At 35.1% G+C, this 24334-nt stretch overlaps 4 protein-coding genes across 4 annotated transcripts; 3 read left to right on the top strand and 1 right to left on the bottom strand.

The window, feature by feature from the left end:
- The first annotated feature begins 2771 nt into the window (after positions 1–2771).
- LOC114078272 (F-box/kelch-repeat protein At1g57790-like) lies at positions 2772–4025 on the top strand. The gene has a single exon (XM_027918838.1). It carries the CDS (start codon positions 2772–2774, stop codon positions 3900–3902), a length of 1131 nt encoding a protein of 376 aa, XP_027774639.1. The 3' UTR covers positions 3903–4025.
- A 2394-nt stretch (positions 4026–6419) lies between these two features.
- LOC107027898 (putative F-box protein At3g25750) lies at positions 6420–7292 on the bottom strand. Its single transcript, XM_015228944.1, has one exon. It carries the CDS (start codon positions 7290–7292, stop codon positions 6420–6422), a length of 873 nt encoding a protein of 290 aa, XP_015084430.1.
- Positions 7293–8492: 1200 nt separating this feature from the next.
- Positions 8493–16008, top strand: LOC107028508 (probable inactive ATP-dependent zinc metalloprotease FTSHI 1, chloroplastic). Its single transcript, XM_015229595.2, has 15 exons — positions 8493–9238; positions 9312–9396; positions 11081–11515; positions 11599–11652; positions 11752–11817; positions 12189–12284; positions 12372–12500; positions 12578–12630; positions 12944–13139; positions 13806–13920; positions 14127–14401; positions 14670–14753; positions 14849–14961; positions 15035–15284; positions 15514–16008. Exons 1-15 carry the CDS (start codon positions 8493–8495, stop codon positions 15685–15687), a joined length of 2871 nt encoding a protein of 956 aa, XP_015085081.1. The 3' UTR covers positions 15688–16008.
- Positions 16009–16415: 407 nt separating this feature from the next.
- On the top strand, positions 16416–21319 carry LOC107026835 (SUN domain-containing protein 5). The gene is made up of 4 exons (XM_015227926.2): positions 16416–16761; positions 18120–19471; positions 19559–19644; positions 20989–21319. The coding sequence occupies exons 1-4, from the start codon at positions 16635–16637 to the stop codon at positions 21182–21184; spliced, it is 1761 nt and encodes a 586-aa protein (XP_015083412.1). The 5' UTR covers positions 16416–16634; the 3' UTR covers positions 21185–21319.
- Positions 21320–24334: the final 3015 nt, after the last annotated feature.

Consider the following 24334-nt stretch of genomic DNA (forward strand, 5'->3'; position numbering starts at 1 on the left):
AAATTTTAACTCATAATTTATTCTTAATAAAAATTTGGAGGCCTAAGACAAAAGCTTTATTTTGCAACGCATGGAGCCGACACCGAATGGATCACATTATATTTTTCTATATGGTGAAACATGTATGTCTTTACACAACTAGAAGCAAGGTTTTGTTTCTTTGTCAACTAAGGAGGCCGGCGGAATACATTTAAAAATAAAAAATCAATAAATCAAATCGATAAAGTTCAAAACCAATCAATACACACTCTAATTGGACTTGCCTTCTTAAGTTCTCTTATTATTCAAATTACTGTATTATTTTTGTAAGTCTTATTATTATTATTAGCAAATTTCAAATATAAAATAATTTTGATAAGAAGTCAATATTATAAATCAGAAGAATATGTTTATTTTTCGGTCTTCCTTTCTTGAATATGTTGCTTCTAAGAAATATAACAGTGTGTTATTTAAGCTTAAACGTTGATATTTTATTTTTATATAATTATTAGCAATTTAATTTCATTGAAAAAAATACTCATAGTTTAGGAATAATTGGCAACAGTATAAATTTTAAGGATATGGCTTAAAATTTGCTAAATACTTTAGACTAAAAAACACAAATGTTAATATTCCATGTGGGGAAATGACAACATATGTTAAACCCTTAGGCGATGAATCATAGTCCAAATAAAGTGGAAGTAGAAAGAAATCACATTATTTTAGGAGCTAATAATTTAAATATAAGTTGATTTGCAATATTATAAATCTTATTAGATTATGGACTTCAGATTATCTGGTGCGTCCAAATACATCTAAGTACACGTATCTCTGTCAAAATTAAGTGTAATTTATTCTAGATAGATTCACATATATCTAGGATACATAGACAAATTAATCTCACTCTCACTTGCCACTCTTCTATCTCGCTCACATATCTAATATCCAAATACCTGTATCTAGTGTAATTTACATGCATATGAGAAACATGACAGTAGTTTCCTTTGACTTGTCCCCTCCAGGATACAACAACCTTTACACAAAAGATAACTCAACAACTCTGGACAAGAGTTGAGTCTAAAGCTTCACAAAAAGAATACCTCCCTTCAACTAATAAAAACTCTCTTTTTTGACTAACTCTTTCACTCTATATTTTTCTCTTGTGTGTTGTGTGTATCACACCAAATGAAGTCCACCACTATTTATACTACAGGAAGTCTTCCTAGCAATGAATAAGAAGATAATGGAGGTAGTAAATAGTGAAGATAATGGCTTTAGGAGTTTCATAGGTTACAATAGGAGTTATATAGGTTACAAAGAGTAATGGGAGAATTAAGAATGAAATAAAGTGATGAATAACCAATGCTAATGGATGATGTAGAAGTTATCCATTCCAATATTTATTGGAATGTTTTTATCTCACAATGAATCCAGCCAATAAAGCCAGAAGTAATGGCATTACATGTCTACCAAGTCAAAGATGAATAACATGATTAAATTGGTAGTTTAAGACACAAATGCATACCAACGGTTATTCTTATAACTCCAAAATAAAGCAATTTAATATGTTAAATATTAATATTAAAATGCTAATAACCTAACAAAAACTTTGGAAAAGTTTTCAATGTTTTTGGGTAATAATTGGGCAACCTGCATCGACTCTTCTAAATATAGCGGAGTCAAGCCTAATATATTTAGGTATTGGTGCTTATAATTTGGAAGATGGAAAATTTGAATCTTATTATCATAGACAACGTTCAACAAGTACAATTTGTCGGCCAACTTGGGTTATGCCATCATTGACGAAGTGATTTTTTTTGTCCCTCTAATTCAATAATAAGAGTTACTGTTTATTTTCAGTTTGATGAACTATTATTATTATTTTTAAAATTGTTGTAATCTAGCCAGACACATGATATTTAATTCCAAAAAAAATTATATCTCCATAAATTGTATCGAATTTCGATGCTTACTTCTTTATCTTTCAGAAAGATATTGGTTTCTTCATGTTTCATTAACTATTACATGTAATTTTTCATTCAGAAAATGTATCTTCCTGGTTTCTTTCCATTTGCCCTACTGCAGGCACAAAGCGAAATTACGTAAAATATATATAATTCGAAATTGTAAGCCCTCTATCTCTTCCAGCACCATCCAAGAAGCTGAACTTCTCATACAAATCTTCCGTAAAATATATATAATTACGCATCAATTGAACATACTCAGTATTAAATCCTCAGAAAATGGCTGAATCTCCAACGTTGTAATATCCTCCTCCTTTTAAGTCACCCTGGATTACATTTACTTCAAAGACATATATCTATGATATGCTCTGGAGAACGGGCAAATTGAGTAATAAATAATAGCTTATCGGATAACTAATACTGAACTGAATGCTGAAGAATTATATCATCAAAGTAAGCATTGCTCTACATCGATTGTTTTGAGAGTGGTAGGCCCTGGAACTTCGAAAACCCAGAATTCACCAGGAGCGGTAACATAAAAGAATTTAACTATTACCATTATAATATTCATACAAAATTTAATTATGTGTGTAGGGTTGGAAAAGTCACAACCCTTTGGTAAAGTTATAATCATTTAGAAAAATCGCAACCATTCAAAATAGTCATAGTCTGTCAGAAAAAGTTGCAAACCCTTCAAAATAGTCACCGTTCTTTCGGAAAAAGTCGCAATACTTCATAAAAGTCACAACTCTTCAAATCTTTTAAAACTCTAACATTATAAATCGGGTGTTTTCAGTTGTGAGAAATAGAAAATAGCCGTTAAAAACTATGGCCGATTGGGCAAACCTTCCAAACGATCTTATTGCTCACATTGCAAATCGTGTTAAGGTGATTGAAGATTTTATTGCTTTTGGTGCAGTTTGTACTTCTTGGCGAATTGCCGCTACAAAGGACAATTTCGATCTGCTTTCTCCCCAAGTTCCATTCCTTATGCTGACTGATGAACACGATGATCGTTATCAAGAATTTTACTCTCTTTCCAAGAAGAAGGTTTCGCGTATATTTCTCCCTGAAGTTAGAGGGTCAGTGTGTCTATCAATTAAGGAGGGATGGCTGTGCACTGTGGTAAATGATACGGGAGAGATGAATTTGTTGCACCCTTTCTCTCGCAAAAAAATACACCTTCCCTCTCTAAATGCCTTGTTGAATTACCATGATCGTGTTGGTTACGAAGCAAATCATTGGGGCTCCATAGACTTAGCTGTCTTGTCTGCCAATCCTTCTCTTACGTCAGATTATGTACTCATGGTCAATCTTTATGGACCAGACATTTGTTTGGCCTTTTGGCGACCTGGAGACGTCAATTGGACTCATATTGATGTTGATAATTATTTCACTAGTGGGATTTCCGCTCTACTTTATCACAAGGGCAAATTTTATTCCATGAGTCGCTGTGGCAAAGTACAATCTTATCAAGTTGCAGGGCCTAATACTAGTGATCAACCAATTCTGAAGACACGCTTGGTTGTTGAGATGGACGAATATAAATTAAACCCGCGAGTAGTTGAGTATTACCTAGTTGAGTTATCAGGTGCACTACTACTTGTCATCCATTTTGCCATACCTACTCGTCACGATCTTAATCACATCACCAAATTTAAAGTATATGAAGTAGACATAACCAGAGGTGAATTGAAAGAGGAGATGAAAACATTGGGAAATTTGTCAATGTTTTTGGGTCATAATTGGGCAAGTTACATCGACTCTTCTAAATTTAGCGGAGTCAAGCCTAATCACATATATTTTGCCGATAAATGGTTAAATTATTGTAGCTATTTAGATATGAGTGCCTATAATTTTGAAGATGGAAAAATTGAATCTTTTTATCCTGGTCCTGGACGACGGGCACCACGTTTAATTTGTCCACCACCTTGGGTTATGCCATCACTGATGAAGTGATTATAAGATTTACTGTTTGTTTTTCAGTTTGATGGATTATTATTTTTACTATTTTTTTCGTCGACTTGCCAGACATATGATATTTAATTCCAATTATATATTAAAGATTTGCTATTTATATAATTCAGGTCTAAATAAGGCAGGAATAGATTTTTTAGTCCTGGTTAAATTAACTATTATAAATAGGGGCTTTGCTAGCTATTTTTAATTGTGGAAAAAAAATATTTTCTATCACCATGGCAGGTTGGGCAGAACTCCCCAACGTTCTTATTGTTAACATTTCAAATCGTGTTAAAGTGATTGAAGATTTCATTGCTTTTCGTGCTGTTTGCACCTCGTGGAGAATTTCCACTATAAAAGAAGATTTTGATGTGCTTTCACCCCAAGTTCCGTTGCTAATGCTGGGTGCCAAAGATGAAGATTATCGAGAATTTTATTCTCTTACCAAGAAGAAAGTTTCACGCATAAGCTAGAGGGTCAGAGTGTCTACAGATGGCTCTACACTGTGGTAAATGATACGGGAGAGATGAATTTGTTGCACCCTTTCTCTCGCGAAAAAATACAACTTCCCTCTCGAAAATCCTTATTGACTTTTCATGATTTTGCTGATTTAGATGGAGATTGTTGGAGCTGCATAGAAAGAGCTGTGTTGTCTGCAAATCCGTCTCTAACGTCAGATTATGTACACGTACTCATGGTGCATCATTGTTCGCCTAGTTCTTGTTTGGCGTTTTGGAGACCCGGAGACCTCGATTGGAATAATAAGGGCCAATTTTATTTCATGAGTTATTTTGGAGAAGTTAGGGCTTATCGAGTTGCAAGGCGTAACACTACTGATCATGATCATCCAACATTAACAATGGAACTTGAGGCGCAAACACATCAAAATGTCCTTGGTAGCGGCAATTCGCCAAGAGGTACAAACAGAGCGAAAACCAATGAAATCTTCAATTACTTTAACATGATTTGCAATCTTAGCAGTCAGATCGTTGGGAAGTTCTGCCCAATTCGTCACTGTAAAGAAAAAAACTCTGTTTAAGGTTTTTGATTATGAGGATATTTATATTTGACTAGGTCTAGAACTCTAATTCTCCAAAGGTCTAGAATTTGGAACATATTTTACGGCCATTTGGTAAAAATTGTTGGATGGATATTTGAAAAAAATAGTTACTATGTGAAAATTTGTTAAAAAAGTAACCATCTTTTATGCAGAAATACCATTATGGGTCCCACGTCTCGAGTCAAGATCAAGGCTCTAGTCCTAGTTTAGGGTATTAGGGTTGGGGTTGGGGCTAGGACTCGAGTGTAACTCGAGTTATGGTCGGGGAGGGTATTGAGTTCAAGAGTGTTAGCTTGAGTCGTGGGTAGGTTCAGGTTGTTTCTCGAACCCCTACTGTGACCCAGGGTTGAGGCTCAAGTCTCAAGTTCCGAGTCATGAGCTAGAGTTCTGTCTCGAGTTGAGAGTGAGGGTCAAGTCTTGGGTTGAGACCAAGGGTAGGGGCTCAAGTCAGAGTTAGGGTGGAATTGGAGGTCGATATCGGATTTAAGGTTAGGTTAGAATTGAGGTATGGGTTCATTCTCGAATTTATGTCTCGAGTAGGGTCGAGGTCACAATAGGCAGGGATTAGGGTTGTTGGTCAAACCTCAAAGCTCGAGCCTTATGGATGGTATCGGTGAACTATAGTAAAGGGTGGGATTGGGAAGGTGGAGCATTTAAAAAGAATAGGACTTAAATTGGTCGAGTCATGACCCCCCAATTTTAGCCCAATCTATTTCAACTCAAATAACTTTAGGGTTGATTATACACAACTCATTTATTAACTCAACTCAATTTAATTTTAACTTATTTAGTTTCAACTCAAACCGCTCATTTGACACCCTTATGTGCGATCATTATTCGATATTTTTTAATACTTTCAAAGAACTTTATGGCTTAATTTCATTCCAACCAGCTCATCTGAACTCTACGTCTAGCTGTTAGAAACGAGTTCTCATCACTATTACATCAAAGACTTTCTTTGGTTGGAAACAAGTTCTCTCGAAGTTAATTGAGAATTAATTATCCATAATACAATTTTGGGATAATTTTTTCCACGATTATATCCCAATCAAACATTTTGATAATAAGGAAGAATTTTAAAATTTACAATCAAACAATAAGATTTAAAATTTGCAAACGAAATATGAGAATGCTCATAGAATAAATAAATTAGTATATAACATAGTAAAAAAAAAAGAAATTAAACAAACTAGCAAATTATTTGTGATGGTATAATCCAAGTAGGCGGAGAAATATGACTAAGTGACAATCCAAGATATATAGATTCAACTTTTCCGTCTTCAAAATTATAAGACCCCATATCTCTACCACCACCATCCAAATAGTCAAATTCGTCCTTCCAATCGTCAGTAAAATATATATAATTAGGCTTGATTCCAGAAAATTTAGTAGAGTCAATTGAGCATGTTCCTGTATTAAGGCCCAAAAAAATAGCTGAATTTCCCAAAGTTTTAATCTCATCTTCCTCTTTTAATTCGCCGCCCTTTGACTACATCTATTTCAAAAACTTTAAATTTATATGTCTTATATCTATGAAGCTCTGGATGATGAGCAAATCGGGTAATAAATAATAGTTTATCTGATAGCTGGACCAGGTAATATTGAACTGAAGGCTGCAGAAATATGTCATGTTCGGACCAATAAAGCAAGTGTGGCTCTACTGCATTTGGTTTGGGAGTAGCAGGCCCTGGAACTTGGAAAACCCAAAATTCACCACTAGCTGTAACATAATAGAATTTACCCTTATAATAATTGATACCCATGACAGCACCCGAATTCTCCATCTCAATATTTGTCCAACTGAGATCTCCTGGTCTCCAGAAAGCCAAGCGAGTAATATTTGCGTGATAGTTAACCACGAGTACATAATCTGAGGTAACACAAGGACTTGCAGATAATATAGCATGCTCTAGAAGGTTCCAGAACACTTCATCTCCGAGACCATTAGAAGCCATTAAGTTATCTCGTGAAGGAAGTTGAATTTGGGTACGAGACAAATGATGCAACAAGTTCATCTCTCCGGTAGTATCATCAATGGTGCAGAGCCATCCTTGCGATGGACAACAGTGTCGTTGTCTAGCTTCCGGGAGGAACAGGGGAGTAACTTTCTGCTTGATAAGAGAGTAAAATTCTCGGCAATCATCATGTTTGTCAGCCAACATAAGTAACGGAGTTTTGGTAAAGAAGATATCAAATTTATGTTCAGGGGTAGTAGCAATTTGCCAAGAGGTACAAACACAAGTAAAGAATATGAAATCTTTAGGCGATTCAATACGATTTGCAATCATAGCAAGGAGATCCATCGATAAATCTGCCCAGCCGCCTGCCATTTCTTTGCAAAGAAAAACAAGTTTTAGCTGTACTTTTTTTTTGGTTACAAACTGCAATATATATTGGCGTAAGTTTTCCTATTTTTATTCGTATTTCTATATTAATAAGGATTTTGAACAAGCGCAAAAATATTCATATTCATATATTGACAAGGATTCGTAAGGGGAAGACAAATTAAATACTAATGATGAATTCAAAAATAGTCTAATTACACTTTATAATTATAGTTTGATAATTGCAATTCATAAATATATGTTATAAGGAGAAGAGTGGCGAGCGAGACTAGAAGAGGGAGGAGAGAGACGAACGAGAAAGGGCAGAGAGATGAATTATATATGTATATTGGTTAGATAATTTATATTATCCATATGTATTTGTATATTCTGACGAGAGAGATTAGGAAAGGAAGGAGAGAGGCGAGCGAAATTGGGAGAGGGAGGAGAGAGGCGAGCGAGATTGGGAGAGAGAAAAGAGATGAGCGAGACATGACAATAATTTGTATAATTCGCTTGTACGTTTGTATAATTCACGTATCTTCATATAATTGAGTAATATAAAGTCTGGAATTATACAAATATAATAAAATTCTAAATACCGAATTGATACAAGCATAAACATATAAACTTTAAACAATTATACAAAATATATTATACAAATTACAGTATACAAAATCCAAAAATTACATGTTTATACAAACTTTAAAAAGTTAAACAAAAACAAAATTGAATGTATATAATGACAAAATTGAAAAACCAAAGGAAATCATCGTCATTTACAAATATAAACAATATTATACAAATACAAATCAAAAAAAGAATTGTTAGTTGCGAATTACACAAATATGACGAATTATATATATACAAACGTGACTAATATACAAACTCGAAGTCAATCCACACAATTAATGTATAATATTAGTCGCAAATGATAGTTATAGCAAGTTATGTCTATGATAAGTAATTAAGTACTATAAATTTGCTTAACTACCTAATTTTCGTTAATTAGAACAGACCCTAAACACTAAATGCTGATACGGGTCGTTGGGTCACCCGTTTTACAATTCGGATTCGGATAAACTCCATCTTCTCCCTTGCGAAGCTCTTTCTTCGTACACTCTGAGAACAAACAAATTGCAGAGCTAAAAGGACTCCAATTGGTTCAGTAAAAATGCTTCTTCACAAATCCAAAATCTCAATTCAATGAGTATCAGTTCAGTAAACATGTCTTTTTCAACAGGTAACAATTTTATACCAGCAAGGTCCATTCTTCATCCAAAGCCCAACATTCAGCTTCGAAGTTCATTCGTAATCAAATTCCCATTTCAGAAAAGTTATACAAATCCCATTTTTCATAGAAATTTCAGAAAAAGATCACATTTTTACCATTCCCCATATGCAATTCTTGGAAAATGGAGGTCTAATTCGAAGTCCTCTGAAGAAGGGGCAAGCAATAATGAAGATTTTGTGACTAGGGTTTTGAAAGAAAACCCAAGCCAAGTGGAACCCAAATATCTAATTGGGAATAAACTTTACACTCTAAAGGAAAAAGAGGATTTGGGTAAGAAGGGTTTATTGAATGGTGGTGTTTTGGAGATACTAAAAAGGTTAAATATTAAAGGAATGGTGAAGAATGGAAGTGATGAGGGTAGTTTAATGAAGTCTGGGGATGTGTTTTTGAAGGATATTTTGAGGGAGTATAAGGGGAAGTTATATGTTCCTGAGCAAATTTTTGGTGCTAATTTGTCTGAAGAAGAAGAATTTGAAAAAAATGTTGAAGATTTGCCTAAGATGAGCTTGAAGGATTTTCAGAAGTATATGAAATTTGATAAGATAAAGTTGTTAACTTTTAAAGAGGATACTGGAGCTTCTTTGGGATTGGGGTCTAGAGATTTTATTGTTGAGTTGAAGGAGATGCCTGGAGAGAAGAGCTTGCAGAGAACTAAATGGTTAGTATCATAAACTCGTTCATTTCTTTCACTTCAGATTATAGATTTTGATGTTTATGTGATCATTCTACAGGGCAATGAAGCTGGATCAAAATCAAGCTCAGGCTTTACTAGAGGAGTACACTGGGCCAAGATATGAAGTCGAGAAGCAAATGATGGTATTTCATTTATTTTGGTGCTTTGTTTAATAATGCATAGTGACATTAGCTTCATTATCGGGTGGGGAAAAAATTAACAACAACGACAACGAACCTAGTGTAATACCACAAGTGGGGTCTGGGGGAGGGTAGAGTGTAGGGAGATCTTACCCCAACCTTGAGAAGCTAGACAGGCTATTTCCGATAGATCCTCAGCTCAAAGAACGTTAAAAAAGAGGCAGTAGCTACTAGCAGAAATAACAATTAGATAATAAGATAGCCATGGCTAAAGGAACAACATGTAGAAATAGAAATATAATATAGGAAAACAAGAATAAAACTAATGATCTATCGGAACTTAAACGTGTAGCTTAAGCAGACGGTGGTTTGCTATGATTTATAAGCCTGAATTAATTTATTAGTTAACAACCACTTGTACTGAAGTATAGTTCTCTTGATGATGTGGGAAGCTTCTTTGTTTTCTTATTTGATAGACAATTCTTCTTTTCAACAACATATAGTTATAGGTCATCAACCGAATGCACTGATTGCAAGTTCCAGATGAAAACTTAATGACTGTTTCTCATTATATCTTGATTCATTGTGGTTACTATCTCTTGACAGGAAAATCCTGTGAAGGTTTTATGCAATTTGCCTTTACTCTCTTCGGGTAAAATGTTAACTAAATTCAGATTATCTGTTTGGCCTAGCGGCTTGGAATCTTTTATTGTTGACTCTTTCCAAAAAAATACTCAAACTTGCCTGCCTTGTTGTGCTAGTTACTAGTTAAACAGAAAAAGCCTTCTTGTGTACAGTTCTAAGAAACACATAAAGTAATATTTGAATTCGACAAAAAGACGAGTAAGCAGACAAGTAGAAGCTGCCATGAGAAAGTAACAATATAGTTGGAGTATAGATGATTATATTTCTGTTTAACTGTTACCCTTTGTGGGTATAATAAATTCATTACATATTTAGTTACTCTGGAACCATACGGCAGAGTCCGCATAATGCAGTAGAAAGCTTTTAGGGTTAGCGAAAGATGGTGAAATTTGAAACTGGAAAACACGACTTCAGTTTGGAAAACTTGAGCAATAAATGAGTTTAATGTAGACTGTTGATTCTTTTGTGAGCAGTCCATTGGGATTTGGGACGAGTTTTTTTCTTTTCCTTTCTTTTGCAGTAAGTATATAGTTGGAGTGACATTGTTGCGCAGAAGTGATAGCAGTATCTAAATGTCAACTGACAGTCTAAAAAGTGATATACAGAATTGTCTTTCAATCTAATTATATGATGCTTGGAAAGAAGAGCACAATTTCAGTAATCAAATCTGCCATTTCTTTGGGATCATATATTTCCTGAAGTGTAGACAAATCAACGTCGTGTTATACTGGTGGCAGTCTGTATGGTGACTGTATCATGAGGGAAAAGACTAAAGAGTAATTTAAGTATCTGAAAAGGTTCTCAAGTCCCTTAGCATAAGGTTGTTGTATCTCTTCTTTTTAGCTTAAGATTGACCTTATAGTCGCTTGAGCCTTGAAGGAAATAGGTGCTTTCTCTAGTTATGCAATTGGCAAGATTGTAGAACCTAAGTTTGGTGGGATAAGAATGTGGTTTAACGGGTGGAAACTCTTTGCTTTTCAAGTATGTTGGAAAACCTTTCTTTCTTTTTTCTTTTGCCTCTTACAGAGTGATCCTATTGCAGTCTTGGGTGGGAAAATTACCTGAGTATCCTAATCCAGCTGCATCGAAGATATCAAGCAGAGTAATGGTAGAACTTGGAATGCTGACCGCTGCAATGACTGCTGCTGCGGTGATTGTGGGTGCTTTCCTGGCTTCAGCTGTATTTGCTGTGACAAGCTTTGTCTTTGTCGTCACTGTGTATGTCATGTGGCCTGTGGCCAAACCATTTCTTAAGCTGTTCTTTGGTCTCATCTTTGGTATCTTGGAAAGAGTGTGGGATAAGGTTGGTGATGCCTTTACTGATGGAGGAATTTTCTCCAAGTTGTATGAATTGTACACATTTGGTGGTGTCTCTGCCAGTATTCAGATGCTGAAACCAATCATGCTTGTTTTTGTGACTATGGTTCTTCTTGTCCGATTTACTCTTTCGCGAAGGCCTAAGAACTTTAGAAAGTGGGTGAGTAATACTCCCTATCCTAGAATTCGCAGTTTAGAAACACCTGCTTCTTGCAAATTCAAAATGTTGTGTGCTTCATTCAGGATATATGGCAAGGCATAGAATTCTCTCAGTCAAAGCCACAAGCACGTGTTGATGTGAGTTTCTAGTTTCTCACTCCCTGGTCACAAACATTCACAACTTTTCGTTTGTAGATTATGACCAATATTTTGTCTAAGTAAGAAGTTTCTGTTTAGGGTTCAACTGGAGTCACATTTAATGATGTAGCTGGGATTGAGGAAGCAGTGGAAGAACTTCAGGAGGTAACAGCGCCTTACACCACATATAATACTTCCTTATTGTGTATTCCCTCCATCCCAATTTATGTGATGTAGTTTGTCTGGGCACAGAGTTTTCAGAAATATGAGAAGTGTTTGCTATATTCCAAAACTACCCTTAATAAATGAATTTTTATATAGAAGAGCACATCGTTGTAGACTTTTTGCCAAATAAGTGGTCCAATATGGGTGAAGTGTTGATAGTGTCATTAAACATTTACCAAAGAAGGAAAGTGTGTCACGTAAACTAGGATAGGGAGAGTAATATTCTCTTACATTATAATGTGTGAAAGCTTGTCCCTCAGCCACAACCTTTAGCTTAATGGTTCTAATTTCTTCCATTTTTTGCCAACTAGTTGGTAAGATACCTGAAGAATCCTGAACTATTTGATAAATTGGGGATCAAGCCCCCACATGGAGTTCTTCTGGAGGGACCTCCTGGATGTGGAAAGGTATGCTGTCCATTTCAGACCTTAGATTGGATTCCCAAAAAAAAAGTAGAGGGTCTTCACTAAAATTATATATGATGCTTTTCTCAGACCCTGGTTGCCAAGGCAATAGCAGGTGAAGCTGGTGTTCCTTTTTACCAAATGGCGGGTTCTGAATTTGTGGAAGTTCTAGTCGGTGTTGGTTCTGCTCGTATTAGAGATTTGTTCAAGAGAGCCAAGGTGAGCATAATACGTAATCAATGAACCATGTGACTTCCCTTATTATGTTTTGAATAATGCCCTAATTGTTGTCACAGGTGAATAAACCATCAGTTATCTTCATTGACGAAATTGATGCACTCGCAACCAGGTATGGATATTTGTCTAAATAAATAATGGTGAACGTGTTTTTTTTTACTGGTTTAACTTAGCAAAAAGGGAATCTGGAGCTGAAGCATCTGGGCATTTTTCATCTAAGTAACCCCTTTAGTGGTAGAACTATTGAAATTGGGTTTTAGAACCTGAAGTTACTAATGTCATGTTGTGGACAATGCTAATGTCTTCAGTGTGTAGCTGTCTAGATATTCTCTTTAATCGTAAAGAAATAACTTAGTCATTCATAAATGACATGTAGACACGTGCAGTGGTTATAGTTTCTCAAACTTATTATTCTTAATAAACAGACGTCAAGGAATATTTAGTGAATCAACTGATCACCTCTATAACGCGGCAACTCAAGAAAGGGAAACTACTTTAAACCAGTTGTTGATCGAGCTAGATGGATTTGATACTGGGAAAGGTGTTATATTCCTAGGGGCTACAAATCGAAGGGATTTATTAGATCCCGCCCTTCTTCGTCCTGGTAGATTTGATCGCAAGGTTTGTTCTCCTATTGAAAATTCTTTATCAACTCAGCTCCTCATGACTTGAATCACTTTATTCATGTTCTGTCGGTATGTGCGCATTGGTTGGGAGGAGCTAGACAACATTTTCCATGTTTATAGAACATTCCTATTCATGATGTCTTGACTTACTGATTCTTTCCATAAAGATGTTTCTATATGCTGAATATTTTGATAAAAACTAATCAATCCCCCAAAAAGGTGTTATGATTCCACAACAAACTCTGTAATACAGTATGTTATTTTATGCAATGCCTAGTGTACTGCAAAGTTCCTTTACGAAGTCCTTGGATGGGGCTACTGTATTTGGGCTTTTGAATCCTAATAGGTGCTGTTTATGGGCAAAACATTGTTTGACTTGGAAGGTAGGAATCATTTTTTCGTTTCAGTCGACTTGTTAAATATGTTGAGACGCCGATAGCTTTTGGTAGATTCTATAGAGAATAAGTACTCTGAACAAATTACCTTACCTTCTCAAAAATAAAGGGTGCCCTGAACTTAATATAACATCATAAGTATAGTTTAGTTGAGATAATGAGTCAGCTTAAGAAGTGTCGAATTACTTATAGTAGCTATGTGATCTTTATTCCTCACTTCTTTCTGGAACACCACATTTCATGCTTGTTACATTTCTCTCTTTCAGATAAGAATTCGGCCTCCCAATGCAAAAGGAAGATTGGAAATTTTGAAAGTACATGCACGGAAAGTTAAATTATCAGATACTGTTGATTTGTCTAGTTATGCCCAAAATTTACCTGGTATTCAACTTTATTTCCTTTCTGTTCATATGAGATCATCTTCAGGCCACTAGTTTTTTGCTCCCATGACTCTAAAAGATTACTTTTCTCTGATGCCAGTGGAAGATGAGGGTTAATGAGATAGTTCATCCATAATTTTCTTGCATTATAGTGATCTCATTTTAAAATCTGCTCCTGATCTGCTAAATGGTGGTCTTGCAATTCAGGATGGTCAGGTGCAAAGCTGGCTCAGCTTCTCCAGGAGGCTGCTCTAGTTGCAGTCAGGAGAGGGCATAACTCAATTCTTCATTCAGATATGGATGATGCAGTTGATCGGCTTACAGTAGGACCTAGACGAGTTGGGATTGAGTTGGGTCATCAGGGGCAGTGTCGTCGAGCAATTACTGAGGTGGGGACTGCATTGACTTCTCATCTTCTGAGGCAATATGAGAATGCAGAAGTTGAGCGTTGTGACAGAATATCTATCAATCCGCGTGGCCAGGTTTGTTTGTTCTCTAGTTGCTTCATCTTTGAACGTCATCTTTTGCACCTCACTCTTTTTTACTCCCTCCTTTCAACGTCATCTTTTGCACCTCACTCTTTATTACTCCCTCCTTTCAACGTCATCTTTTGCACCTCACTCTTTATTACTCCCTCCTTTCCAAATCTAACATGTAGTGATCGTGTCTTGCATACGTTTTTACTGGAGAATTCAACTGAACATGTAAATTGTTTCCCATGGTTGCTGAAAATTTAAAAGTGGCATGCAGACCTTGTCTCAAGTTGTGTTTCACCGTCTTGATGATGAGTCATACATGTTTGAGCGGCTACCACGGTTGCTTCATCGTCTTCAGGTGCTAATATTTGAAGTCTTATGCTGATTTTTTGCTTGCACTTTTTCTTCCTTCATGCAAAGCTGATGATTGCATTATGTACATCTTTGAACAAGGTATTTCTTGGAGGGAGAGCTGCTGAAGAGGTCATTTATGGACGTGATACTTCAAGAGCATCTGTAAACTACCTTGCTGATGCATCCTGGCTTGCCCGTAAGATAATCACAATGTACGTATTTATTAGTTATGATTTAGTTGGCGTTGCTGTATCTGCCAGAGCCGTGACTTTTTCCTATGAACAGATGGAATATGAAAAACCCAATGGCCATACACGGAGAACCTCCCCCCTGGGTAAAGAGAGTGAAGTTTGTGGGTCCACGCCTTGACTTTGGAGGATCACTATATGATGATTATGACTTAATTGAGCCCCCGATCAACTTTAATTTGGATGATGATGTTGCTAAGAAGACAGAAGAGCTCATATGTGACATGTACGAGAAGACAGTAACTCTGCTGAGGCAGCATGATACTGCCTTACTCAAAACAGTGAAGGTAGTTCTCGACACGTTGAATCAGTTATCTTATAGACTTGTTTTTCGAACTTTTCTATCCTTAACTTTGCAGTAACTCTGTTGAATAAACTTGATATTTTTAATGCTTCTTTTTAGAAAAGGCTCCACCAGTTGTGCATAGATTAGAAGTTACTTAGGTCCAAATCATTTAGTATAATTTAGTTAAACCAGATGCAGAGATCATTGATTCCTGTTCATGTTTATCCTAGGTTCTTCTGAATCGGACTGAGATCAGTGGAGACGAGATCGACTTAATCCTGAGCCACTATCCACCAAATACACCCACAAGTCTTCTGCTGGAGGAGAGAGATCCCGCGAGTCTTCCATTTGTTGACGAAAAGCAAGAACAACATAATAACATTGAGTACAGTGTGTCTTCATGAGAAAATGGAATCCTTGATCCAGTACACGGAGGGTCTTTCTACCCTATTCGAAGCCAGTTTTGACGTGCATTCAGAACACGAAATATTACAGCTGAGAACTTTCTGAGAAATAGTGAGATGCTAAAAATGCAGTTTGTTTGCTGTATGAATCCATATCTATAGGAATTTTGTTAAAACTGTTGATTTGTTCCATAGATTTATTCTTCTGTGATTTTTGTATCCAGTTGCTCCTTTTGTAGGTATATTACTATTGAAGAGGCAAAATCTTCAACAAAATCAATATAAGAAAAGCAGTTGAATTACACTGCATATCTTGTTGTTTGACCTTAGATACCGAGATTCAACGAAGTATAATGCATTATTTTTTTTAAAAAAAAGTTAGAAAATACAATGTATTTATTGATATTCTTGGTGAATAGAGTTATGTTAAAGAGTTTTGTCTAATTGAGTTTTTTTGACTTTCATATAGCAATGAACATCTATATTTTGACATGGTGGACGGATAAAGATTTACGTGAGAATCAATATGCTAATTACGATTTTATCATTCTCTAAAATCACACAGATTTACGTGAGAATCAATATGCTAATTATGATTTTATCCTTCTCTAAAATCACACGTAACAAAAGCTTATTGGTGCATTGAATTTCCATCTAAATATTTCCTTCAACCTTTATATTTAGATACAGTAAATAAACGTATCGTTTTCTGAAATTAAATTAAAAATCACGCAAAGTGATAAAAAAAGAAGAAGAATTCAATACATTTGTTCTCCACGAATAAAAAAATCACAAAAACTCATTAAAAAAACCACAAAAACAAGATTTCCTTTTTCTTCATCTTCTTCCATTTTCCTCTGATCAAAACTCAATAAAACCCAAAAAAAAAAAAAAGAGTATACTCTATGCAATCGGCTCTCAATTGTGAAATTTAGTATTGAGAAGAGATGAAGAAACCTCGTAACATCGTATACAACGATGTAGTCTCCAAACCTCAGCTGTCTTTCCGGCTCTTCTTTTCTATTTTCTGTGTCATTCTGCTTTTCTATTCTATGTTCGTTTATGGATATGGAGGTAAAATTTCGTATACCCATTTGGGTTTTCTTTCATTATAATGATTCTTTCTAACATGGGTAATTTGAAAAAATAATTAAAATCCACCCAAAAAAGAGATTTTTATGTGAATGCTGATGATCCTTTGTTGCTTTCTTGTTAAGTGTGTTGTTAAATGAACATTTCAGTGTGATTTAGCTCTATTATATGTTTAAAAAGAGTTACTTGGGTATAAGGTGTTTAAAAATTTAGCTAATTTAGATCTAGGAGGAGCTTAGTAGAAAAAAAGATCCTTTGTTGCTTTCTTGGTGACTGTTGTGTTGAATGAATATCTAGTGTGATTCAGTGTTATTGAATGTTTAAAAAGACTTACTTGAGCAGATACTCGAGCCGGGGATCTATAGGCTCTTTACCTCAGAAGGTTGGGTATGGTCTAAGTACATTGTACCTCCTCGAACTCCATTTGTGGGATCAGGGTATGTTGTTGTTCTTGGCACATGATGTTTTTACAAATTTAGCTAAGTTAAGAGCTTAGTAGAAAAAAGAACGTTGTAGGCGACTATCCTCTTAGATGAGAATTTAGTGTGATTCAGTGCTATCAAATGCTTAAAAAGATTTACTTGGGCGTAGGCTGTTTACAAATTTAGCTAATTTAGCTCCATGAGGAGCTTAGTAGAAAAAAGATCCTTTGTTACTTTCTTGGTGACTGTCATCATGAATGAACACGTAGTGTAAGTCAGTGCTATTAGCTGTTTAAAAAGACTTACTTGGGCTTATGGTGTTTACAAATTTAGCTAGTTTAGTACAAGGAGAAACTTAGTTACAGATGACTTAGTTTTTCTTATTTCAGTTTTCATTTTTTTATTGCGAGTCATCTTTAAGAAAATCAAGTGAAGTCTTCTAATGCTTGAAGTTTGTTGTTTATGGAGTTTAAAAGTAAGTGAATAAGTATTAAAAAAATCTGTTTTTATAGATTTATAAACAACACCTTGTAAAGTGTAAGAGACAAAGATGATATATGAGATGTATTTATTGGTTTGGCATAAATACCGGGCATGAGTAAGCTTTTCTCTTATTAGATTCGATTTTCCTGTGATGCTTTAGTAGCTTATATTGTTCTTTTTCTTCCCTCTGATTATGGTGTTGTTTGTTCAGAACTATTTCGCTTTTCACGTTTGTTGGTCCTTCAGCTCTCACCCAAATGTCAATTTCTGAAGTTTGAAAACTTGAAGTATCTAATTTATGTTTAAGGGGCTTGAGGCTAGTTTAGTATGTGGAGCATAATGTATCTACACAGAGCAAATCGGATAGTGATAATCTTTTAAAGCTCATATATTAGTTTTTTGAATGATATATCGTTCCAATGGAATTTTGTGCAGGGATTTCTCTTGCCTATGCTGAGACTATTACCAATTATAGTGTTAAAGATATAGAGTTCAACAGCTCCACTCAACCGCTTTTAGAAAGCGGAGGGAAGAGTAGCAAAACTGAAATGCTATTGGAACTCAACATATCAGTTAAGATTAATGATTCTTGTAGTCCTACGGATAACATTGCAACCCCTGAGCATTCACTGCAGAAAACAAGTGCATTGGAGGATGCAGTTTCAACTATTTTAGGTTACAATATGTTAATATGCCAAATGCAGCCACAAGTAGTGCATATCCATCGGAATGAAGGTCGAATACTCAATGGAAGAACTCACTTGACCTATCCAAATCTGGAAGAATTCAGAAGCATTACAAAACAAGAAAAGAGAGGGAGCACCGCAAGTCAGTTAGTAAATATCACCCACAGGCTTGAGCCTGATGGTACGCCTTACAATTATGCCTCGTCATCCAAGGGTGCTAAAGTGGTGGCCCATAATAAAGAAGCAAAAGGAGCAAACAACGTACTGAACAAGGATCATGATAAGTATCTCAGAAACCCTTGTTCTGTGGCCGGGAAATTCTTTGTTATTGAGTTTGCAGATGAAACTCTAGTTGATGCAGTCAAAATTGCAAATTTTGAGCATTATTCATCTATGCTAAAAGAATTTGAGTTATCAGGGAGTTTGGTATATCCAACTGAGACGTGGAATCCACTGGGAACTTTTGTTGCTGAAAATGTCAAGCATGCTCAGTGTTTTAAGCTACCTGAACCAAAATGGATTAGATACTTGAAGCTAAATTTACTCACACATTATGGTTCTGAATTTTATTGTACTATCAGTTTTATCGAGGTATATGGTATTGATGCCATAGAGCAGATGCTTGAGGATCTCATCGTCCATTCCCCCGAGTCTTCTCCTGATAAAATGGGAAATCTTAACAAAACTACTATGCTGTCTATGATACCAGATTCAGGTTCTGACTACCATGAAACAAAGGATGTCGTCCAAAATGTGGTTGAGTCTGCAAACCAGGGGCTAGAAAATTTTGATGAAGGGCAAGGTATTAATTTAGATGCAACAAGGAAAAAACAAACCATAACCAATAGTCCTGAGTTTATAAAAACGCATAGGCAGCAATCAAATGGCAGAACTCATGGCGATGCAGTCCTAAAAATACTGCTGCAAAAGGTGAGAGCACTTGAGTTGAACTTATCTGTCCTGGAGCAGTACATTAAAGAGCTGAGCAAGAGGCAAGGTGACATTCTGCCTGAGCTAGATAATGAAATTTCTCAAGTTTCAGATCTCCTAGAGAAAAGCAAATTAGAGATCAAGGATCTTCTGAAATGGAAAGAGAATACGGTGTGCCTAACTATTACCTTTTTGTTGCTAATTAGCAGACTAATGCACACGTTTCAATCATAAAAAGCAAGCTCTTTTTCGTTGCAGGAGAAAGAACATAGTGATCTTGAATCTTGGAAAGCTTCTGTCTCAGCTCAATTGGATTTATTGGTCAACGGAAATCGCATGCTAAGGTAGTAGATCTCATGTAATCCCCTTAACGAACTTGTACCCTTGTACTATAAGTTGATTTTGTGTTATTATCTAAGTGAATTGCGTCTATTTATCTTGATTCCTTCTTCTTTAAGGTTTTTGTTCGCAGTAGTTGCAGTTTTGCCGTCTCTCAAATTGAATATAGAAGTTTTAAAAGAACTTGAAACCCTGAAGCTATAGGAATATCAAAGTTTTAGGAAGTCAGTTGGAGTTTGATGTTGAACCAAGTAACTGGTCCATTTTAGATTTTATCTTATGTTTCTCTAACACATCATAAAAGAAACAGCAGAGCTCTTTTTTGTAGTAGTTTAAATGGAAAGCTGAAAGCAGCTATCTGAGCATAATTATATTTCCTGTCCCCAGTAAAAATGAGGTGATGGACAGGAAAAAGTTAAATCTCTGCAGATCATTTTAATATTTTTCTAAAGAAATACAACCAGAGGGTTTAAAATGTGTTTTCATGCATCACAATGTTATTCATTCAGAGAAAAAAGGTTGTTCTGTTGGTTTATTTGACCCTTATTGTTTCAAAGCAATTCATATAGGATGATCCAGTACTTTTGCATTTGTTTGATCCGTAGTATTCTACTTTGTAAAAACTAGGTCAACTTTCGATGATTTCATGTCCTTATTTTTCATGGTTTAGATAGTTAGAACTTTTCGAGAAATGATATGCATTGTCACTCAATCATGAATCAACTGGCAAATTAGTAGTTTGTTACGCGTTTCTTCATACAGTTTATCTTACATGAGTACAATGCTAGTTGTTACAAAAGGTGTAAGGTTCTATCTGGCAATTAGAATATAAAGCCCCGGCCGAGCAATGGAAAACCCTGTTGCTGCTTTCAGTACCTGTTGGACAATCTCTTTACAATATATAGTTTGAGGGGGAGAGGGAAAAATAAGTCACGTAGGACAAACTGCAACACGTACTGTAAACCGCATGCAGACCTCTAAAATCCTAGCTTGGTGATTTTGCATTGTGCTTGAAGAGGGTTTTAGGCTTCTGGAAGATAGAAGGGTTGGTTTTGAGATATGCATCCTATAGTAAATGCTTCAACTTTGAACAGTATGATTTCCACTTGTTTAATCTTTAGGATTACATTGAAACGTAAGTAGAGTAAGTTGTTTGGGCGAGGTTAGTTGTTAAATATTTGTTCTTTTATTCGGTATGTATGATAAAGAAGTGAGGCTTCAATTTTGATCAGAATACACCTAACAGAATGTAAGGGAACTCCAGTTAGAAGATTGTTATCATGTTGTATTATTTTTCAACTCTCAAGCTTGAACTGATTTTTCTTTCCTCTTCTCTACTTTTTTTGCAGATTAGACGTCGAAAAGGTTGTGAATGACCAAAAGAGTTTGGAAAACAAAGAGTTGGCTATGTTTTCAATCAGCTTGTCTTTTGCATGTATTGCTATTCTTAAGTTTGTTTCAAATAGATTCGCGACATGCCGAGGTTGGCTGTTGATTCTTGTTAGCAGCAGTTTGATTGCATGTGTCACATTGTTTTATAGTTAAACTAGATGGGCAGACCCGTGCCAGCACGTATATTTGTGTACTGTTGAAAAAAATGACTTGGAGTTTTGATTCATCTACACTTGAATCAAAAGCATTTTAATTGTCATTACATCATATAAAAAAGGGATTTCGTAATCACTGTAGTTCCGGTAAAACAAAGAAGAACTCAAAAACTAAATAAATCTTCAATAGTTGATGCAAAGAAAAACCCATCCATCAGAAGTTCTGCTGTCACAAGCTAAGATTTTCACAAAGAACCTGAAGCAAAATTAAGCAAACCTTAATTGTTGAACTGTATAAACTTATCATCTTCCTAAATTTTGTATACACATTACTCAAATCAAATACTACTATGAAGAAGACTCGATGAATGTCTCATTAAATAAATAGTGCAGATGCATTTCACAGAATTCATAACCACAGATCCATTTGCTTGCGAAATTATTCAAATTGAGTATGTCCTAACAATCACAAAAAAAAAAAACAGAGAACATAATTCTCTTCTGTAGAAACTTCACAAATCATTATTCATAATAAAAGGAACTTTAACTGCTCAAAAAAATAGAAAATATGAAGTACACTGATAAGTCAATGTGCAGGCTTATTGAAACTAATTGCAGAGCCAAACAACTGTAGTCGTAACGGAGAAGTGTGTCTTGTGTAGATGTAGAGATTCCTATTACTGAATTATTGAAGAGTAAGTATATTTCAATAGGAATATATGTTCCAGGGTTCAGTAGAATTATAGTTTCCATAACGCCATTTTACAACTCAAGAAAAATAAGAGATATATTACATGTAAGCTTCATACCTTAGAACATGGAGACCATCTTCTATGTCCGATTGAATCTTATTAAATTATATGTAACATGAAGCTAGTCTGTAATCTTTAAAGTAGAACTTCGTATTACCACAGAACACCAACAATCCATTCATATGATCTGACACGACAATTTTTGAACACCTACCAAAAGAGATGAATAAAAGAATTAACTTGTACTTTTAGCGAGTCCCCTCAAAATACAACCATCATTTATATGTGAAGAAGAGAAAACTAACTTTCAAAAAATATCATCATAAATCATGTAAATCACCTATCGCATCCAATTAAGTTCTTTTTATTAAACTTGTGAACTCGATGGAGAAGTTTCTATTAACATAGAACACCAACAGGATGGAAATACACTTTATATTGCTGCATTCGTGCTAGGGTTAATGAACCTTTATCTTTTCAATCTACTTTATATTGCAACACTCCCGGTAGCTCTGATGAACCTTTAAACTTTTCACTTTAGAGCTGAATTATAACTGCAAATTAAAGATGTAGTGTTACAATTCATGACCTCTATCACCATGAAACTAAAGATTTGTATCAACTTTAAAATCAAGTAAAGAAATATAGACGTTGGCAGGTTAGTTCAATGAAAATTTGATAATACTTTATTGTTTAACTTAGGGATAATACTCAATTACCCCCCTAGCCTATACCCAAAATCCCTACGACACACCTTATCTTTGATTAGGTCCTATTACCCCCTCCAACTTTTTTTTAAGTAATTTATTACCCCTTGCGTGCCTACGTGGCAATAATAATCTGCAAGGTCGAAGTGTTTGTTGAACACGCGCCAGGACCCACTTTTTCAGCTTTCGATAAAGTAACTTTACACTTCCCAAGTTTGAAAAACTGGCGTTTTATCTTTTCCAAATTAATTTTACCAAAAAGTAGATGAAGTAGAAAGAGGGAAAGTCTTGCATGTGTGGACGGGATCGATTTCAAAGGTTAGAAATTAGATTTCCAACTGAAATTTGATTTTCGATGTTGGATTTTGGGAGTTAATTTTAAACATTGTCAAAACTTATTCAACTCGGATTTTGTCATAACCCTAACTTTATAAACATTGTCAAAAAAAATAAGAATTAATAATCGACATAAAAAGATGTAAAGAATATATTAAATTTTACTTTATCTTTTCAAATCAAGGAGCTATTTAACTTGAATGATAATGGATGGAGCTTCTTCAAAAATGAAGAACCATGAACATGGGGTTATTTTTTGAAAAGAGGAAGAAGAACTTGCTTTTGAGAGAAACAATAAAATTTATTTTTGAATTTTTTTTCAAATTGCTTTGACACGTGGCTAACTTTTATTGGTCATTGTTAGCCAAAATCTGCACTCACTCTGCACACACTCTGCACTCACGCGCCCTACATGGTTGAAATCACGATTATTGCCACGTAGGCACGCAAGGGGTAATAAATTACTTAAAAAAAAAAGTTGAAGGGGGTAATAGGACCTCATCAAAGATAAGGTGTGTCGTAGGGATTTTTAGTATAGGCTAGGGGGGTAATTGAGTATTATCTCTTTAACTTATTCATAACTTCCTTGAATAGTTTTCTTTGTACAATCAGTGTCTCATTGATCATATTCACTTATTCATAACTTCCTTGAATAGTTTTCATCTCTTCTCCTAGTTGGCACATTCTAAAATGGACCTCTCTATCACGCCAGTGACATCATCAATATCAGTAACACGAAGATAAATAGAAACATAAAAGGTTGAATGGTTAAAGACCATCCTAAACTTGATGCGTTTTAGTCACATCTCTTAAACTATCATTAATCTTAATTATCTGCAAAATTTGATTATTTAAGAAAAAGTAAGTTCTTCTATCGAGTTTTTAATTTATTGTAACCACAAGTGCATCTCTAGCAACCAACACGGTAAATAATAATATCAGCACAAGAAACAACTCCAGGGCATTCAACTTCAACTAATCTCTTAACACCATCGATGAATGAGAACACCATCGATGAATGAGAAGCCTCTCGATGCCAAATTAGGATTATGCTTTTCAAAGCACATGTCTATCATTAGCCTACAAACTTCTAATAGAAAGTAGCAAAACAGAATCAGGAACATGTAAGAGTTAGTGTTTCAATTAATTTTGAAACAAATTCATCCGTTTTGAATTAACAAATACATGAATGTGAGTTGTAACATTCATTTACTTTAAAACTATGTTATAAACATTTGCAAGAAGTTTTTTTTTAAATTCTACGTTATGATTTTTGGAAAGATAATTTTTTGTTTCCAATTCATGAACCTAATAAATTCTATTAATTAAAAAAAAAAACAAAAAAAAAAAAAA

This window comes from Solanum pennellii, chromosome 8, assembly GCF_001406875.1.
Source record: "Solanum pennellii chromosome 8, SPENNV200".
NCBI classification, from domain to species: domain Eukaryota; kingdom Viridiplantae; phylum Streptophyta; class Magnoliopsida; order Solanales; family Solanaceae; genus Solanum; species Solanum pennellii.

Bases quoted from the DNA above. Each gene is read 5' to 3' on its own strand.
- LOC114078272 (XM_027918838.1), top strand. From the start codon at position 2,772: ATGGCCGATTGGGCAAACCTTCCAAACGATCTTATTGCTCACATTGCA.
- LOC107027898 (XM_015228944.1), bottom strand. From the start codon at position 7,292: ATGGCAGGCGGCTGGGCAGATTTATCGATGGATCTCCTTGCTATGATT.
- LOC107028508 (XM_015229595.2), top strand. From the start codon at position 8,493: ATGAGTATCAGTTCAGTAAACATGTCTTTTTCAACAGGTAACAATTTT. The intron at 11,516-11,598 runs GTGAGTAATACT...TGCTTCATTCAG, and splicing joins CTAAGAACTTTAGAAAGTGG to GATATATGGCAAGGCATAGA. The intron at 12,501-12,577 runs GTGAGCATAATA...TTGTTGTCACAG, and splicing joins ATTTGTTCAAGAGAGCCAAG to GTGAATAAACCATCAGTTAT.
- LOC107026835 (XM_015227926.2), top strand. From the start codon at position 16,635: ATGAAGAAACCTCGTAACATCGTATACAACGATGTAGTCTCCAAACCT. The intron at 16,762-18,119 runs GTAAAATTTCGT...AATTTTGTGCAG, and splicing joins GTTCGTTTATGGATATGGAG to GGATTTCTCTTGCCTATGCT. The intron at 19,472-19,558 runs GTGTGCCTAACT...TTTTCGTTGCAG, and splicing joins TGAAATGGAAAGAGAATACG to GAGAAAGAACATAGTGATCT.